This window comes from Sciurus carolinensis, chromosome 10 (genome assembly GCF_902686445.1).
Source record: "Sciurus carolinensis chromosome 10, mSciCar1.2, whole genome shotgun sequence".
NCBI classification, from domain to species: Eukaryota; Metazoa; Chordata; class Mammalia; order Rodentia; family Sciuridae; genus Sciurus; species Sciurus carolinensis.
The window spans coordinates 48618483-48638797 of NC_062222.1; the positions used below are offsets into that span (position 1 = coordinate 48618483).

A 20315-nucleotide genomic window follows, 5' to 3' on the forward strand; every position below is an offset into this window, starting at 1 on the left:
GTGTGTGTGTATATACTGAAGTTTTTATAGGTGTTCCGTATCTTTGATGATGGGACAAAATGTGCTAATAGAGGTAGTTTTTTTAAGCTGTTACTTGGTACTGAACACATGTGAGCTGTGAGAGCCTTTTTCCATTTTTGTTTCCTTGATTGTGATTTATTGCAAAGGGAGAGGGAAGACCTGGAGATTTGAGTGGAGCATGGGTTGTAAAAGCAAATACAGTTTTCCTGTGTCACATCCACGTGATCACTGCGGACAGTTCTTGTAACCATGCACATGCACACCAAATTTTGCTATACTGAAGCTATAGAGCCTTGTAAAGGGGAACCATGGAATCTAATTTAAGGAATCCTGAAATAGATGACTAAATACGTGGTTCTTCCTATTAAAGCACTTAAAAAAATTGCCAAGGGGATTAATATTCAGTGTATTATCATAATAATCCAGCTATTTTTATATTATATACTATTGGTTAGTGTAATTGAGCATACATTACACAAAATATTTTTGAATGTTAGAACTCTACTAAATTGCCACCAAGTTCTTATATGCATGACTTCTATTACCTGGGAAATAAACTTGATGTTAGAAAATATTATTATTAATCATTCTCCTCATAAAAACTTTATTACGAGAACATAAGGATTAAATATTACACTTTTCTTCATTGAAATTATTGGTCATCTTTGTGGACTGTCTGTAGTGACTCAGGCTTAGTGCAAATCTCCCTATTAACTTTCCATTAATTAATTAATTAATTGGTATTAGGTATTGAACCCAGGGACACTTAACCACTGAGCTAGTCCCCAATCCTTTTTGTAAAAATATTTTGAGTCAGGGCCTCACCAAGTTGCTGAGACTGGCTTTGAAATTGCAATTCGCCTGCCTCAGCCTCCCAAGCTGCTGGGATTATAGGTGTGCACCACCATGCCTGGTTGCAGCTTTTCATTTTAAACTGTATCTAGTGGTGGTAGGTACATCTGTGTCCAAATAATGCATTCCATAATTCCCAAAAAAGTATGGGTTCTTCAATAAGTCAGCCCAAATATGAATTTACATTTTATTTTTCTAAACTGTACACCATGTGTTAAGAAAAACTTTTGCAGCTTGAACGGTTGGAACCTGAAACTGTGCCTTTAATCTATTTCAGAGCACATTTTGGTCTAAATGGAGCCACTGATTGCTGCTTTATTTCTTGACCTGTAAGGGCAGACATTAGTTTGATTTTGACTATTTAAAAAAAAAAAAAAAACTTGTGGTACAGTTTTTGTCTTCCTATTGCAGTGGTAATCAAAGAATATTCAAATTACTTAATTAACCTGACACATAAAATGTAGTCATTTATGTTTTGTTTTCAATAAGGATTTAAATTTTTCTTGCAAGGTTCCTGAAACAGATTTTAGTTCCATTTATATGGTGGTTTTGCTTGCTATTGTTTTGGCACTGTTAGTCATAACCAGCCGATACTGCCTTGTTAAACAGTTTCTTTTACATTTTAATTCTCGTAAAAATTTTCTCCCAGGTTGAAGAATTATTTTCAGAAGTACTACTCTACACAGTGTTGAATCTTTTAATTTTTGCCTTTTTTTTTTTTTTTTAAACTCTCACAATTATTGCTTGTTCTCCCTGCCCTTGTAGTTTGTTCCTTTTCCTGATTTTCTATGCTAGATACCAAGTGAATACTGTTATTGGACCCTTGTCCTTTTGTCATTTGAAGTGTCCACTGAAGTGGGAGGTGGCTGTAAGTTAGATTTGTTGAGTAATCCACGCTGTGTGCCATGTGTTCTCTTGTGTCCTGCAGGGGGTGTCATTAACTTGTCAGTGCCTATAGTTCTGACAGCTACTCAAGAAGAAAAGGAGAGGCTGGACGGCTGTACAGCGATTGCTCTGATGTATGAAGGCCGCCGTGTGGCAATTCTTCGCAATCCAGAGTTTTTTGAGCACAGGAAAGAGGAACGCTGTGCCAGACAGTGGGGAACAACATGCAAGAGCCACCCCTACATTAAGGTCCTTAATATCCCTTGCTCCATTTTATCTTGATTTGCCAATAACATTTGTGCCAAAATGTGGGCACTTTCTGCGTGTTAACTGCTCCATTGTTAACATTTTGCAGAATTATGACTGGTGCTTAGATTGGTGTAGTGAGCATGTGGGCTTGTCATTTTGGACCAGATAAATATTTGTGCAACAAGTACTTTTAAATTTTTTTTTACTTTTTGGTGATGAAGATTGGACCCAAGGCCTTATACATACTAAAAACATGCTCTGCCACTTAACTATACCCCCCACTTATAACAAGTATTTAACAAATATCAAGTATTTATACAGGCACAGAGCTAGGTGATGGTGCTTGGAATGTAGAGTTGTGAATATGCTGGGCACCATGTTTATACCCTTGGAGTTTTGTGGGAGTAGATATTAATCGTTACTTACAAGAGGGTGTGGTGTCAGGCTGCTACAGGAGCCCACAGCAAGGTCTTCATGTTTTCTGGTATAAAAGTAATGGAATATACTTAGTTTCCCAAAGTGCCCTTTTTACTTAATGTATTGTGTATGGAATATTAGCATTGAGGTCAAATTTCTGTGAGTTAAAAGTAGCTGGAGCTTGAAAAGAAACTATGTGCATTGTTGGCATGTGAACCAAAAGGGTCAAAGGGTGGTCTCGAGCTGCACTGTGTAAACAGACAGGTCCTGGAGTGTACTGTCTCCTTTCAGATGCAGGGAAAGAAGATGAGTGAAGTTGGAGGAAATTTGAGGTAATGTGGATGAATTTGTCAATGAACTTGACAAATTAGTATGAATTTGATTTTGTCAATGATGTTAATAGTTTAGAAATTTAAGGTTGTAGCACATAGAGGGTTGGGGTGACTCGGTTACAAATTCTGATTGTCAATAAACAACAACAAAAAGAATGCTTTTGTTACTTAGAAAATCATTATTCACATGGTTTCTTGCCTTTCATATGTAAATTTAATAGTTGTTTCACAAGTTTTTTGAGAAAAAGTACACAATGTAATTTTAATTCTCTAGCACCTCCAATTCCAATTCAGTTGATCAGCTCAACAGATTTGCTATTGCCTTTATGATGGAGAATAGTTCATAGCAAATGTATTTAGTTTGTATGAGGGGTATGTTCTTAATTCTTCATTTCTGCTTGAATATAATCTTTTCTTTTTTCTTCCCATTAGATGGTTATGGAGCAGGGAGATTGGTTGATTGGGGGAGATCTTCAGGTCTTGGACCGAATCTATTGGAATGATGGTCTTGATCAATATCGTCTTACTCCTACTGAGCTCAAGCAGAAGTTTAAGGATATGAATGCTGGTAAGACATGGATCTTATTACATAGTATGGCACTTGGAGGCAGAGTTCTAGAATATTTTTTTCTTATGCTAACTAAAATATATAAAAGCATGATAAGTAAAGGTATTTATAGCAATTCACCATGTAAGGAATGGCAGATAAAACCAACCTGTGTAGTTTTGTTAAAATGGTATAATTTGACCTAACATTTTCTATATACTCTGGAAGCTCTATGCTATTATGGTTTAGATATAAGGTATCCCCCCAAAGCTAATGTGTTTGACAGTGCAAGACAGTTTAGAGGTGAAATGATTAGATTATGAGAGCCTTAACCTAATCAGTGCATTAATCCACTGATAGTGACAGTAGTGTATGGCTAGAGGAGGTGGGTCACTGGGGGCTTGCCTTTTGGGTTTATATTTTGTCCCTGAGGAGGGGAGCGCTTCTGCTTCTTGATTGTCATGTCCTGAGCTGCTTTCTTCCACCACACCCTTCTGCACGGTGCTCTGCCTCACTTGGGCACACAGCACTGGAGTGGACCATCTGTGAACTGAGACCTCTGAAACTGTGGACCCAAAGTAAACTTTTTTGCCTCTAAAATTGTTCTTGTTTTCTGATTGCGGCAATGAAAAAACTGACTAAAACAGATGTTGATAGCATACTGACCTTTTGTTAGTTTCTTTACTATAAAACTTGTGTTGAAGCTGAATAGAACTTTAGAACAGAATTTATTTGAAAAAATGCATTATTTAAGGATTTCTTTAAAGGGGAATGTTCACAGCAGCACATACTAGAACAACAGAATTTTTATCACATTCTTTTCATTGAAACAGTATTTCATATGCCAGTGCGCCAGGTGCTAAAGAGCCATAAATAAATAAATGTGAGGAGTTTATGATGGAAAAGAGTGAGACATTAAACAGTAGTAGAGAATTTTTAGAGTAGCTCAGTAACGATTTCTAATCATTTCTGGGTTTAGATGAAATGGAGCAGTAAGAATCGAAAGGCATAGATGGTATTCGTTACCATACTCTCTTGTACATTGTAAAGTACTCCAGGACAAGATCTTTATGTCAGACTTACTACTGTTAGGTCTCGTACATGTATGTAGGGAAATGATCTGTTTACGTGGGTGCACCAAACTCCCTCTCTGCCCACACTGGTAAATCCAAGCTGTCCTGTCAGGAAGCAGCATCCATTGTAGACTTGAGGAGCCTTTTCTTAAGATCTGAAGAATTCTAAACATCTTGCTCTCATGCTGTCATTGATGCTCATCCTCCACAGAGATGGGAAAGCCTTAAGCACTGATCCTTGCTAGTTCCTGTATAGAGGTCAGGTGAATGTGGCTGAGAAGGGGCAGGTAAACGTGGCTGACTGGGAAACACCTGGCCACCCAGCCATACCTACGATCCAGAAGCTCCTGTTCCCAAGGGACTATAGAGCATGTGGGAAAGGCAGCCCTTCTGTCAGTTGTGGTCTGTTCCTGTGAACTCCAGAGTCTGGAGCACAGACTCCTGCCTGCCTTACCACCTAGGAGTTCTGTAGCTGGGGGAAAACTTTCCTCTGAGGACACTCTGAACCCAAAGAGTAGGATTTTATTTTATTTTATTTTATTTTTCTCCCCCCCCCCACCCCTCTTTTCCCTCTATACAGTCCCTCCTTCCTTCATTCTTGCCCCCCTCCCACCCCCCATTTTGTGTCATCATCCGCTTATCAGTGAGATCATTCGCCCTTTGGATTTTTGAGATTGACTTATCTCACTTAGCATGATATTCTCCAATTTCATCCATTTGCCTGCAAATACCATAATTTTATTATTCTTTATAGCTGAGTAATATTCCATCGTATATATATACCACAGTTTCCTTATCCATTCATCAATTGAAGGACATCTAGGTTGGTTCCACAGTCTGGCTATTGTGAATTGAGCAGCTATGAACCTTGATGTGGCTGTATCTCTGTAGTATGCTGATTTTAAGTCCTTTGGGTATAGGCTGAGGAGTGGGATAGCTGGGTCAAATGGTGGTTCCATTCCAAGTTTTCTAAGGAATCTCCACACTGCTTTTCAGAGTGGCTGCACTAATTTGCTGCCCCACCAGCAATGTATGAGTGTACCTTTTTCCCCACATCTCTCCAACACCTATTGTTGCTTGCATTCTTGATAATCGCCATTCTAATTGAGGTGAGATGGAATCGTAGTGTAGTTTTGATTTGCATTTCTCTTATTACTAAAGATGGTGAACATTTTTCCATATGTTTGTTGATTGCTTGTAGATCTTCTTCTGTGAAGCGTCTGTTCATATCCTTAGCCCATTTGTTGATTGGGTTATTTGTATTCTTCGTGTTGAGTTTTTTGAGTTCTTTATATATTCTGGAAATTAGTGCTCTATCTGAAGTATGAGTGGCAAAGATATTCTCCCATTCTGTAGGCTCTTTCTTCACATTGCTGATAGTTTCCTTTGCTGAGAGAAAGCTATTTAGTTTGAATCTATCCCAGTTATTGATTCTTGCTTTTATTTCTTGTGCTATGGGAGTCCTGTTAGGGAAGTCTGATCCTAAGCCAACAAGTTGAAGATTTGGACCTACTTTTTCTTCTATAAGATGCAGGGTCTCTGGTCTGATTTCAGGGTCCTTGATCCATTGTGAGTTGATTTTTGTGCAGGGTGAGAGATAAGGGTTTAGTTTCATTCTGTTGCATATGGATTTCCAGTTTTCCCAGCACCATTTGTTGAAGAGGCTATCTTTTCTCCATTGCATATTTTTGGCCCCTTTGTCTAGTATGAGAAAATTGTATTTATTTGGGTTTGTGTCTGTGTCCTCTATTCTGTACCATTGATCTACCTGTCTATTTTGGTGCCAATACCATGCTGTTGTTGTTACTATTGCTTTGTAGTGTAGTTAAAGTTCTGGTATTGGGATACCCCCTGCTTCACTCTTTCTGCCAAGGATTGCTTTAGCTATTGTGGGTTTCTTATTCTTCCAGATGAATTTCATAATTGCTTGCTCTATTTCTGTAAGGTACGTAATTGGGATTTTAATTGGAATTGCATTGAATCTGTATAGCACTTTAGGTAGTATGGCCATTTTGACAATATTAATTCTGCCTATCCAAGAACATGGGAGATTTTTCCATTTTCTAAGGTCTTCCTGAATTTCTTTCTTCAATGTTTTGTAGTTTTCATTGTAGAGATCTTTTACCTCTTTGGTTAGATTGATTCCCAAGTTTTTTTTTTTTTTTTTTTTTTTTTTTTTGAGGCTATTGCAAATGGAGTTGTTTTCCTCACTTCCCTTTCAGCTGTTTCATCGCTTGCGTATAAAAATGCTTTAGATTTATGCATGTTGATTTTATAGCCTGCTATTTTGCTGAATTCATTGATGAGGTCTAGAAGTTTTCTGGAGGTGGTTTTTGGATCCTCTAAATATAGAATCATATCATCAGCAAATAGTGACAGCTTAAGTTCCTCTTTTCCTATTCGTATCCCTTTAACTTCTTTGGTCTACTGGCTAGAGTTTCGAGGACAATGTTGAATAGAAGTGGTGAAAGAGGACATCCCTGTCTTGTTCCTGTTTTTAAAGGGAATGGTTTCAGTTTTTCTCCATTAAAAATGATGTTGGCCATGGGCTTAGCATAAATAGCCTTTACAATGTTCACATATGTTTCTACTACCCCTATTTTTTCTAGTGTTTTGAGCATGAAGGGGTGTTGTATTTTGTCAAACGCTTTTTCTGTGTTAATTGAAATAACCATATGATTCTTATCCTTAAGTCTATTGACATGATGGATTACGTTTATTGATTTACAGATGTTAAACCATCCTTGCATTCCAGGGATGAACCCCACTTGATCGTGGTGCACAATTTTTTAAATATGTTTTTGGATATGGTTTGCCAGTATTTTGTTAAGGATCTTTGCATCTATATTCATCAAGGATATTGGTGTAAAATTTTCTTTCCTTGATGTGTCTTTTCCTGGTTTGGGTATGAGGGTGATATTAGCTTCATAGAATGAGTTTGGTAGGGTACCCTCCTTTTCTATTTCCTGGAATACTTTGAGAAGTATTGGAATGAGTTCTTCTTTGAAGGTCTTGTAGAACTCGGCTGAGAATCTGTCTGGTCCTGGGCTTTTCTTGGATGGTAGATTTTTAATGACTTCTCTATTTCATTGCTTGATATTGATCTGTTTAAATTGTGTTTGTCCTCCTGGTTCAGTTTGGGAGGAGCATATGTCTCTAGAAATTTGTCAACGTCTTTGGTAGTTTCTATTTTGTTGGAATACAGATTTTCAAAGTAGCTTCTCATTATGTTCTGTATCTCAGTGGTGTCTGTTGTGATATTTCATTTTTCATCACGAATTTGAGTAATTTGAGTTTTCTCTCTCCTTCTCTTTGTTAATGTGGCTAAGGGTTTGTCTATTTTGTTAAATAGTCCTCTTTTGATAAAGTGGACTTTAAGCCAAAGTTAGTTAGAAGGGATAAAGAAGGACATTTCATACTGCTTAAGGGAACCATAAATCAGGAAGACATAGCGATGGTAAATATTTATGCCCCAAACAATGGTGCATCCCTGTATATCAAACAAATCCTTCTCAGTTTCAGAAATCACATAGACCACAACACAATAATTCTGGGTGACTTTAATTCACCACTGTCACCACTAGATAGATCTTCTAAACAAAAATCAACCAAAGAAACCATAGAACTCAATAATACAATCAATAACCTAGATTTAATAGACATATATAGAATATTCCATCCATCAACGAGTGGATTCACTTTCTTCTCAGCAGCACATGGAACCTTCTTGAAAATAGACCATATGTTATGCCCCAAAGCAGCCCTTAGGAAATGCAAAAAAATAGAGATACTGCCTTGTGTTCTATCATATCATAATGGACTGAGAATAGAAATCAATGACAAAATAAAAAACAGAAATTACTCCAACACCTTGGAGACTAAACAATAAGCTATTGAATGAAACATGGTTAACAAAAAACATCAGGGAGGAGATAAAAAAAATTCTTAGAGGTCAATGAGAACGACGATACAACATATCAGAATCTCTGGGACACTATGAAAGTGGTACTATGAGGAAAATTCATTGCATGGAGTACATTCCAGAAAAGAATGAAAAGTCAACAACTAAATGACCTAACATTACAGCTCAAAATCCTAGAAAAAGAAGAACAGAATAACAGTAAAAGTAGTAGAAGACAGGAAATAAATAAAATCAGAGCTGAAATCAATGAAATTGAAACAAAAGAAACAATTCAAAAAATTGACAAAACAAAAAGTTGGTTCTTTGAGAAAGTAAACAAAATAGACAAACCCTTAGCCATACTAACAAAGAGAAGAATTTTATTTTTAAAAGCGAAATGAAATTAGAGGTGTAAAGCACTTAAAACAGTACCTGGCACCTAGTGAGAGGTTAAGTAGTGTGGTTATGTCTGTTGTGTGAGCCCAGACTAGTCTGTCTTTGTATGAAGAATAAAGAGCATGTGTTTATTCCTGAGCCCTGCTATAGTTTGCTGGAACTTAACGTGGGTTAAGAACTGGAGGCCTTAGGTGGGGTGCATACTCTCTGGTACTCCACGGTTCTCACACAGTCTACCTCTTCATTCACATTTCCTGTGTGGTTCTTGGAATTTGAGGGTAGGACCTTCCCTGCCTCCTGAATGTTAGTGCCCTCCTCTGAATTTTAAGCACATATTTGGCTTAAACTACTTACACACTTCTGAGAGCTATACTTGGTGGTTACCTGTGTATAGTTCATTCTCTTTCTTGCTAACACATTTTGAGCCAATTGATGAATAGTTAATGATTGATGTAAGTCAGTAATGGCACTCTAGTAGGCTCTTGTCAGTGTGTGTTAAGGCTCTGTGTATGTCAGTTTTGGCAACTGAGTAGGCTTCCAGAAAAGATTCTCCTTCCTGATGAGAAGCTGGATTTCTTTCTGATTTGGGTGTTGCCTTGTGAAGATATAGTATTTGGAGCTCCTGTAGCCATTTTGTATACATGAGAATCCTAAACATGTTAACCTGTGTCCTTTTACCATTTCTGATCTGGTTGTGGAGTCACCTACCTCCAGATTTCTTATTCAAAGAGAAAATACATATTTGGATTATCTAAGATACTTCTATTTGGGTCTTCTGTTATTTATAACCAGAAGCATTGGAGAGTTTATTACATGTAGACTTCTCTGTTTTTGGTCAACAGAAACACATTTAACAGAGGACTTGCTGAGACCACCTTATTTTATTTTTTGCCAAAATTTGAATTCATATCTGGAATTGATATTAGTAAATTAATTGTTGGCACAGTAGAGAGGTCTTATCATGGAATTATTGTTCGTAATTAGAAACTTTAATATTACATCTGTTTTGCACTCCTCTTTGTGAGCCAAACATTTTAAGTCATTTAGGGAATTTGTTGCATAATGAGTGACTGCATCTTTGTTTAAAGTAGCTAAAAACCAGTTATTAGCCTTACATCAAACAACAAAGATTCATGGTGCGATTTTATTTACTTTTCCATTTTAGACTAAGGCAAATAAGCAACAGACCAAGGAGTTTACTTTGTAGTCCTTGTTCACTCTTTTAGGAAGCTAATAACAAGTCACCCACTGATGTGTTTAAGGGAGAGGAGTATTTATTTATTTATTTTTGCCCAGAGTTTCTTTCTTTCTTTTTTTTTTTTTAACCTCTTTCTCCTTCTCCCCTCATCTTAGAAAAAGTATTTTGATTACCTCAGGTGGGCTCTTGTCCTGTGTGCTACATTAATTCAGTCTGTTTGGCTATTTCTAGACCATTCTGAAGCTGAAGGATCAAGGAGTTTTTATACACACACCAGCTATAGCAAGCAGTTTAATTCCAGATGGCAGGTCCTTTGAATTACTGATGGTCAGTCAGTATCCTGAAGAGGGAGAAGGAATGTCACTTAAGCCACAGAGGAGACTGTTAGTGTTTGTTACACATGAACCATGGGTGTCCTGCTGATGACAAAGGGAAAAGCTTGCTTAATTTCCGTCAAGCTAGCGTGCTGCAGAATAGTGTGAATAAATCTGAGAGAGCTTTGTAGAATTGTTGGGTTATAAACTGTATTTTAAATGAATGGATAGAGTTTTAGGCCATTTTAGGTAAATGTGACAGCAATGTGTGAGAAAGCCGAGGTGAAAGCAGGACGTTTGTCTTTGAAGTGGTGGGCTTCCCGGACCACAAACAGCAGTGAGCTGGAGATGCTGCCACCTAGGGTGGGAGGGAAGAAACTGTGTTGGGGCCCAGCAGCAAGCAGAAGGCACGTTCCTGGTTGGAGTTAAGGGAACCCACAGGGGACACTGAGGTGTCCAGAGGCTGGCAGCATTGGGTAGCATTACCAGGCTGAAGCGGAGGGGAGTTGTGAGGAGGGCCTGCTGGCAGAATCCAGTGCAGGGGCACAGGGAACCATCAGAATTACAGTGCTGAGATGTTGCCAGGGACCACAGCTGCCCCAGCAGTTTCTCCCTTCAGCCTCTGGTTGCCTGCTAATGGCTAATGCCTCCCCCTGTGGAGGAAGGAACCCAGCACCCTACCCTAGAGTAATCTCTTTATATAAGGATCCCCTACCCTGCCTGGCCCAGACAGCATTGAATGGAGAGGAGCATGGGCAATAATTGGCACAGAGAGCAGTAGGCAAAAGCTCTATATTCAGCATAACTTTCTACTTTCATTTTAAAGCATTTCCTGTCTTCAGAGACTAGCCATTGCTGATGTATCCTGGGGTATGAGAATACCAGCCTGTGAATAGCCTAATTCATGTGCTCCTAGTTACTCAGTTGCCTTTCTTATTGATTCCTTTTTTCTTTTTCCTCACGAACAGTTTGTATAAAAGAAAGACCTATGATTTATGACAATCTTGAGGAATGAGGGGAGATCAAACGCCTTACTTCCAGCTCCCTTAAAAAAACAAAACAACAAAACTTCCACAAGGCACCCACACCCACCTACTTATTGATATCCATGTGAAAGCACACACACACAGCGCCTGCTCACTGGCAACCCTAGAATTATTGTCACAACTGTCTTGTTTGACTACTCTGTTGATTTAGGAACAGTTGGAAATGCCTATTCTTAGACCTTTGGGATGGATAAGATGGCAGCTGGTAGATCTTGAGTCAGAATGGAAGAGGAGAATTATTAATTACTGCTGTGTAGGACACTGCACAGAAAAATGGAAAGATGCAGGCAGATGTTATAATTTTGGGTCTGGTGGTTCCAGTGCATCCTGGGGCACACTCCTACTGGACTGGGGTCTGAAGCACAGTTGTGAGAAATCTGGAGGGTTGGTTAGGATTTGGGAGCGTTTTCCTGCTTATCACCTCCTTCATTAGTTCACTGAACTGCATTTGTCTTCCCACACTCAGCTGGGAACGAGCAGGGTCTGCCTGCCTCTTTGCACTGGACCACGGCAGTTCTTGCTGCCTGTGCTGCTAGATGAAGCAAGAAATGGCAAATCTGCACCTCTCCAGGGCTTGGGTGCCCCACCTGCCTCATACCATCAGGGATTGCTGATAGCTGCCCTTTCCTTCCACGGTCACTAGGGGTCAGACTTCACTTGTTCCCTCTGCGTTTTGCTCCTGGCCTGGATGGTGTAGCATCTATTCAGAGCAAAGGAAGTGAGCCTGTGTCACCAGGCGGTCCCTTCACATGGATACTTAGTGCAGAAGGACAAGGAGGTGTGGGAATTAGATCTGAGTTTGACTTGAGATGTGACAGTAATAGTCAATATAGAAGATCTGAGGGAAGGTGGGAAGGTAATAAGCAATATATATATTGAAATGTGTTTTGTGATTAATCTATAACTGATAAATTGGACAGTCAGGACTTAGAGATGTGGCTAAAAGAAGTCATCTGTTTATGTGTAATAATCGAATCCAGGTGAAGGGGTCAGTTTCTAAATGAGAATGTAAAGAAAGAATTCCGGAGGGCCCAGCAGTGAGCCCTGCTGCTCCAAGAGAACTGCGAGATGTGAGAAACAGGTGGTTAGGTCAAAACAGCCAAGCAGAATGTAAAACATCACATATATTTGATTATGACTGCATAAAAGGCACAAAAAGAAAAATTAGGAAACTACAAAAAAGACAGTTGTACTGAGATAATCCATTTATGAATGATTTTCCCCTTAAATTTTCTCCATTTGGTTCGTGGTTTTACTTTAAACAGAAAGGGGCAGGAGGGCAGTAAAGAGGCAGATGAGAACAGTGAAAGGTTGGTGCTGTGCTTAGTGGGCCTCAAGGCTAGGAAGACAGCGGGTAGATTTTTATGTTGCAGGCAGTAGAGAGAGGCCAGGGCCTCTTAAAGCAGGAAGGTGCCTTTTGGATTTGGCAGGCGTTTCCTGCTCACTGTGACAGAGCAGGAAGGACCTGGTTGAATGAGTGAATCCAGTGCAGCAGTTCATGTAGAGGTGAAGAGATGAAGCCCTGTTCTTTTCCTCATCACTGTGTCTCCACACTACTAGCAGCCTTATCTTCTGAAAACAGACCTATTCATGGCTTGCTGGAGTTGAAGGAACTATATTTCTTTTAACATGTAGTTATTCTCTTACTCGTGAATGTTTCCTTTCTCTTCCTCTAGATTGTAAGCTTCTGGAGAGAAAGATTAATTCTTCTATTACCTCAGGAGCAGCTTGTCTAACCAGAATTTTTTGTTTTGTTCAAACTGATTTCTTCTCTTCTCTGTGCCTGCCTGCTATGGAGGCTGTATGGGGGAGAAAGCCCTCATTGAGGTACCTCGTGAAGAGATGGCGAATGGCTGAGAAAGTCTGTGTGTGTGAAGAAAGTAGATCTGTGAGTAAGAGTAGGAGCACAAGTGATCCGCTGTATGTGGAGAATGCAGGGAAGGAATCCAAGATTCCAAAGTGGAATGGTTCTGTGCTCAGAGGGCATTGAGGAGACCAGCGGGGTTTGAATTTAAGGTGTCCATACACCATGAAGGCAGACTGAGAGATGTTATGAGCTGGGGGGTGGGTGGGGGAGTTTTGGTTAGAAAACAGAAATTTGCAAGTTGCTGACTCACAGATCTGCTCAGTGCCCCTGAGGCACTGAGGGGGAGGGTGTAGGAGGTAGGCAGCAGCTGTCTTTACCATTGTCTTAGTGTGACCTCATTCCACCAGTGTGGAGATTGAGGTTTGTCAGATAAGTCTGTCCAGTGTCCTGGGGGATGAATAGTAGATAGAGTTGGCAGGAATTTTATATGAAAATTTTATATGAAAATATGGACAGCAGCCTGCTGATTTTTTTTTGTCTTGCCACTCTACCTATTTCCTCTCTGCTCTCCCCCATGTCAATTCTACACAGTCCTATTCAGCTAATTGCTGTAAATGTTACTGCTTATTTTACTTTCACTCACAGCCTGGTACCCAGTATGATTCCCAACTGGGCATTCAGAATCCTTACAGAGTAATCTTTTGCCTGGTTTTGTGTCAGGCTCTATGTGTCTTCCATCTTTGACAAAATGGATGTTTTTGTGCTTTTCAGACACAAAATCTGCTTCCCAGCCTCTGTGCTTTTCCTCATACCAGTTGGCTTAGTTAGAATTTTCTTTTTACTCCTACCTACCACATTTTATTTGTCTTTCAGAGATCAACAAACCACAGCTCGAAGGCCAAATCTGGCCTGCTATCAGTTTTTGTAAATAACATTTATTGGAAAACAGCTTTATTTGGTGGCTGCTTTTGCACTCTGATGGTAGGGTTGAGCAGTTGCAGACACCCCCAGCCTGCAAAGCCTAAAATACTCGCTCTGACTTCCTATAGAAAAAGCTTACTTTTATGTGTGGTGTCAGCAGCTTTGCAGTATGCTTTTCCAGGAGTCAGGTTTATAGAACTCCTAATCCTTTCTCAGGAACAGGGATGGATGGCTAGGAAGAAAATGGCAGTTATAATGTTAAAATTAATGTTCAGTCATCTTATAGATCATCCCCTATTTTCAAACTCAGTAGAAATCATGGTTTTGTTACCATCTAGGGGTGCTAGGTTCATTGTCTCCAAGAATTGAAGAACAGTACCCAGAGATAGCAAGCAAGCAGCAGGTTTATTGCAAAAGTGACAGAGCTAGACTTCTCCAAAGAAGGGACCCTAGAACAGAGAATCTGGTGGGGGAGTATTGGCCTGTTCTTTTTATGGTCCATAAACTCCTGTTATTGATCGGTGCCCCATCTGCCCTCACGTCTGTTTTAGTTTTTCTATTGGATCCTCTGCTTAGGAGCATGAGTATAGAAGTGTCTGTCTGATCGGGTTCCTGCTCATGTCCACGAGCACTTTTGTCAGTCAGGAAGTTTGACCTCATCAGAAGACCCTCTCCATGCTCCTTAGATCTGGTCCTGCCCCTGACCTCCTTGCTCACCATTTTTTTTTTTTTTTTTTTTTTGTGGTGCGGGGGATTTGAACCCAGGGCCCTGTGCTTGCAAGGCAAGCACTCTATATCCCCAGCCCTCACCATCTTACCCTAGCTATCTAGGCCCTTCTATATCTCCCTCAGTTTTAGCTAAAAGCAGTATTAAAATAAGTCATTAGGAATTGCAAGTGAAAAGGCAAATGTTTTACACTGATTATGTGTGACAGTCATTGTCCTTTAGAAAATGGGGACAGGGTATAAGATGTTGATGCAAGTGACTCTAAGTACCCATAGTAACTTGTTATTCTTTTTCTATCCTTTTTTGAAAATTGGTAGAGGACAGGCATATTGGCTTGTGCTGGTTGTGACAATGTCTTGGACATGTAAGTTTCCAATGGATTGGGGACTTACATTTTTCATCTCTAGTGGAGAAACAAACTGTTAGGGATGAAAATTCAGCCTGGAACAACAGGCATTTAAAGCCATTTGTGTAATTCATTGATAAATGGTTCCAAGGGATTGAGAAAACCAGAAGCTTATGAAAGACTAGGCAGATCAAGTGACCGTTGGATTTTTGAGTGAAATTGATAGGAAATAATTCTACCTGGAAGAAATTTGGGCAATGAAATCTTTTATATGTTGCTGAAGTAAAGTTTTAATAAGTCATATATCTTAACCTCATTTATTAAATGTCTAGTATGAAGCTAGATTAAGTCTTTTTGGAAAGAAAACCCAGGTAAACTATTAGAATCTTTAGAACATGTACATTTGAGATGGAATTTATTTTTCTTGCTTGCTTGCATATATTCTGCCATATAAATACTCTTGCTAATCGACAGGTTTCATAAACTCAGACTTGATCAGATTGAAGTCTAAGTACATAGTCATCTTCTACCTGAGATGTGTATTCAAAGACAGGAGCCTGATTGGGGTTAAGGAGGACAGAGCCTGTGTATCCCTGCACAGTAATGCACTCTCATTCTGGAAACTGGCTGAAGTGATAGTAGTAGAGTGGAATAGGAGATTCAATGCCCTGTCTGTGGGGTTGTTTTCTATTTTAAAGAATGAATTGTCTAGTGAACTTGGATTTTTGAGTATTACAATGTGTCTCTCACCAGGCTAGGCATTTTATATTATTTTCTTTATAATAATAACCTTAGAATCATCCACATTTCAAAGTTGTAGAAGTTGAAATTCAGTCCTTAAAGGCACAGGCATGGCTAGAAACTGGTAGACCTATAATTCAAGCCTATAAATACCCTATTGCAGAGCAGTGCCTCTTCTGATACCCTACAGTGCTTCTTCTCTTTCAACACTTGATATTGTGGGAAACTTAAAACATATGTAGAATTAATAGTGTAACAAATTCCTGTGTACTTCTAATCCAGCTTCAGTAGTTAGTTACCAGCTCTAGGCTAATCTTGTTTCATGTGTACCCATTACCCCCTCATATTATCCTGAAACAAATGTCAAACTCCATGTCATCTTATCTCATTACTTCAGTGTCTACTAACGATAAAAACAACCACAATGCCATTATTGAACCTAAATAATAATAATTTCTTAATATTAGTCAATATCCTGTCAGTGTTCAAATTTCTAGTAATTTCATAGCCACTTCCCTCTTTCCCTTCTTTTTTTTTTTTCTTAGCGTTTGTTTAATCTGGGACCTCAATAAGATCTACACATTGTAATTGTTTGATATGTCATCTTAGTTTTCATTTGTTTTTTACATTTTATTTAATTTTACATGAAATTCCAAGAATAGTACCAGGAACTCCTGTGTAATTTTCACCCAGATTCCACAATTATTAACATACTTCATTTGCATTCTTGTTCTCACTCTTTTCGGGAGTAAGTTGCAGACTTGATGTCTTATTACCCCTTAATATTTTCACCTGTGTTTCCTAAAAATAAGGACAGTCTTCTACCTAAAAGTGTAATTCTTATCAAACTCAGGAAAGTAGCATTGTTGCAATACTCTTTAATCCAAATATTGCATTCACATTATCTCATGTTGTAACAAAGTCTTTATTGAAAAACCAGTGAACAGGGCTGGGGTTGTGGCTCAGTGGAAGAGCACTTTCCTAGCACATCTGAGGCACTGGGTTTGATCCTCAGCTTGCATGAAAATAAGTAAACAAAATGAAGGTATTGTGTTCATCTACAACTATATATATATATATATATATTTTTTTTTTTTTTTTTTAAATCAGTGAACAACAACAGCCAAGTATTCTCTTTATCACCAGTTCTTCCTGTTCCGAACCTAGGTCATGTGACTTTAGTCGCCTTCTAGCTAGAACAGTCACTTAGTCTTTATCTTGACTTGCATGACCTTGATGTTTTTGTAGTTCACATGTTGTTTTAGTCAGCTTTTTTGCTGGTGTGACTAAAAGACCCGATGGGAACAGTTTTAGGGGAGGAAAAGTTTATTTGGGGGCTCATGGTTTCAGAGGTCTTAGTCTGTAGAAGGTCAGCTCCATTCCTCAGGGGCCTGAGAGAACATCATGACCTTTCTCCCTTCTGTGTTTATGCCTTCCTTCCACAGTGAGAATGCTTGTTCCTTATCCTTAATTTGGTGACTTATTCACCCTACCTCTCTGTATGTAAACAGTCTTCTAGTCAAACCAGTGGTCCTCTCAGCCTTGGCCTTATTAGCTCCCGGTACCAGCCAGTCTTCTTGATCCTGGTGCTGCAGGCTTGTGCTCTCCACTCTGTTCAGGGACCCAGATTAACCCACGAGTAAGATTCATTAATGCTTAGTAAGTGTGACTTCATGGTTCAAGGCTGTTTATGCAGAAGGGGCAGAGTAAAGTGAGGGGAGAGAGACCATAAAACTAAATTCAGTGATGGGATTTGTTTAGACTAGTACCAGAGTGGCAGAATAAGTTCGGCAACTCATTCTCTAAGTTAAGGAGTATTTGTACTTATGTATGCAGTCTCCATCCATTCTTTTTGAAAGACAGGTATGATAGAGTTAGGAAGAAAACAGATTCTTGATCTAGGGGAGCCGTGGAGTTCTCCTGAATGGTTTTGGGGTTTTTCATGTCCATATATAAGATAAAATTTGAAGCAAATTTAGAAGGATAGAAAAAATTTCAGATCTGCATATCCCTCCTCCATCCCAAAGCAGAATAATTTTAAATGCTTGAGTATTTGTATCATGGACTTTACTGTGCTTTGTTCCTAATGTCATATTAGCCATTTCCTGGATGAAAACCAGCCTTCTTCATGTATAAAAGGCAACTGGAGAACTTCTAATAATAATAATAATAGTAATAATACTGTATATTTTGGTATTATCGAATGTGGCAAAACAAACAAAAATGTCTTAGTCAAGTGCAGTGTAACAGTCTTCCTACTCTGCCTTTGTCATGGTGATAGGAGAGGGTCAGAGGTTGAGTAAGGTGTCTACTGTGGTTTAAAAAGTATTAGAGAAGGAGGCTGTTTCTCTCTCTGAGTCAGGATCAGGGGTGAGGGCAATAAATACAGAGAACCTCACACTGTCTTCTTTCTCTGTTCTGTGAAATTACTCCATACCTTAAAGAATCATGGCATCTAAGAGTGGTCTTCTGGTAGGTAGCGAGCACCATGTAGGAATGAAACCAGGTTTGTAAGCAGGAAACAGTAATCAGTTCAGTTAATCTTGCGGTTCCATTGTTTGGGTAATTGCAGTGACTCTTGTAAAGGGGAACTGTTCCTGCTGCACTGCAATCCAGAATCCTGACACAGGATCACAGGACAGAGTAGGGTTCTAGTCAAGCGAAGTGGTCAACATAAATAAGCATACTTGGATAGTAAGATTTTGAAACTACAAATATCTCTACCTTTCTGTCTTCTTTATTAAGACAGTATCTAAGGTTCTATGAGGAGTTGACTTGGTGGTTAATTGAAGCACAGACCAAGAAATTATATCTGTTGTAATTGAACAAGATATTAGGAACAGAAAGAGAGTCTGACACTCCAGTTTCCAGTGAATGGAGAGAGTAATTCCTATAAATCCATGACTATTATATTACATATCCTCAGGCATGTAAGATTTACTTAATATTTGTAACTAGATGTATGCTTCTTGTTGCCCAGAACAAATGGTCAAAGCAGAACTTATTTTTCACCCATTTTCTGATTCTAAGCATGCATGTGTTTTCTTAAACCTAAGCATCAAACTTTAAGAATTTCTTAATCTGTGGAAGGTAATATTAGAAATTCTTCACTCTGGAAATTCTCTTTTCAGATGCTGTCTTTGCATTTCAATTACGCAACCCAGTGCACAATGGACATGCTCTGTTAATGCAGGACACTCACAAGCAACTTTTAGAGAGGGGCTACCGGCGCCCCATCCTCCTTCTTCACCCTCTTGGTGGCTGGACTAAGGATGACGATGTTCCTTTGATGTGGCGTATGAAGCAACATGCTGCGGTGCTGGAGGAAGGAGTCCTGAATCCTGAAAGCACGGTGGTGGCCATCTTCCCATCTCCCATGATGTATGCTGGGCCAACTGAGGTAGGTTGCTTTTAAGATTTTTCACTGCAGCAGGTAGTGTCGCTATTTCACCTGCTGATTTCTCTGTGATGGGCAGATCTATTCCAGACATTCAGTGTTCCTGAGTACTCCTGCTGGCAGGGATATTTCCCACCTGTAGCCTCCAAGAAGAAGCCTGTTTGGGAAAGGGAAGGTTGGAGAGGTTTTTGTTGCTTTTCTTGTGATTCTTAGTACCAGCTCTGAGAGAGAGAACTTTCCCTGCAGATAGAAGTCTTGGTGAGACTGGGAAGGTGTGACATAGGCCTTCTTGTAACCCCTGGCCATGTTACAGACATAGCTCTAGCAACACTGATATTGTTCCTTTAACAAAATCCTAGGTAGGTGACTGTCTTCAAGCAACAGATTTCATCTTATTTTTGCTTTATCTAAATTTGCAAGAGCTAAACGAATTTCAGTGGGGAAAAAAAGCACTGTATCTTCAGTCAACCTTCTATTATAACAAATATTTGAGGTAATTAACTTATATTTTGGCTCAAAGTTTTAGAGGTTTTAATTCATGATCAGTTGGTTCCATTGCTTTTGGGCCTGTGGTAAAGGCAGCATATCATGGCAGAAACCACATGGTGGAGCAGAACCATTCATGTCATGGCCAGGGAGTGAAAGAAAGGAGAAGTGGCTCAGGTCCTACAGTTCCCTCAAAGACATGACCCCAGTGACCTGAAAACATCTGTTTAGACCCTAAAAGATTCTACCAGCTCCCAAGTGTAACAAGTTAGAAACCGAACCTCCAACACGGGCCTTTGTGGGGACATTCCATTCCAAACTTACAGCATTTTCATCTCTTAATGCAGAATGCATTCATTATCTTAGAAAAAGGTTCAGGATGTTTTTCATCTGTTCTTTGTGAGTGGCACATGATTGAGTCAGATGTAAAATTGCTTCTTGATATTGGTGAGGAGGGGATTCTGGAATTCTATTTCTTGGTCAAAAGGAATGTTTGAGATTTTTTTTTATATCCATATGTAAAGAAGAGGACTTGATTAAGTTTTAGCTTCAAGGAAAAGTAGGCTTTCAAAAAAGTATTTGCTAAACGAATGAATAAATCAGTAAGTGACCTCAAAAACAGTGGGTGGGAAATTCCCAGTCAGCTTCCTGTTGATTTT

At 39.2% G+C, this 20315-nt stretch overlaps 1 protein-coding gene across 2 annotated transcripts in view; it reads left to right on the top strand.

The window, feature by feature from the left end:
* Papss1 (3'-phosphoadenosine 5'-phosphosulfate synthase 1) overlaps window positions 1-20315 on the top strand; it is a 133253-nt gene that overhangs the window by 79888 nt on the left and 33050 nt on the right. For both annotated transcript variants that reach the window (XM_047567035.1, XM_047567037.1), the window contains exons 8-10: window positions 1802-2007; window positions 3189-3324; window positions 18905-19173. In XM_047567035.1, the coding sequence (XP_047422991.1) occupies window positions 1802-2007; window positions 3189-3324; window positions 18905-19173 (611 nt within the window). The remainder of the gene's footprint in view (window positions 1-1801; window positions 2008-3188; window positions 3325-18904; window positions 19174-20315) is intronic.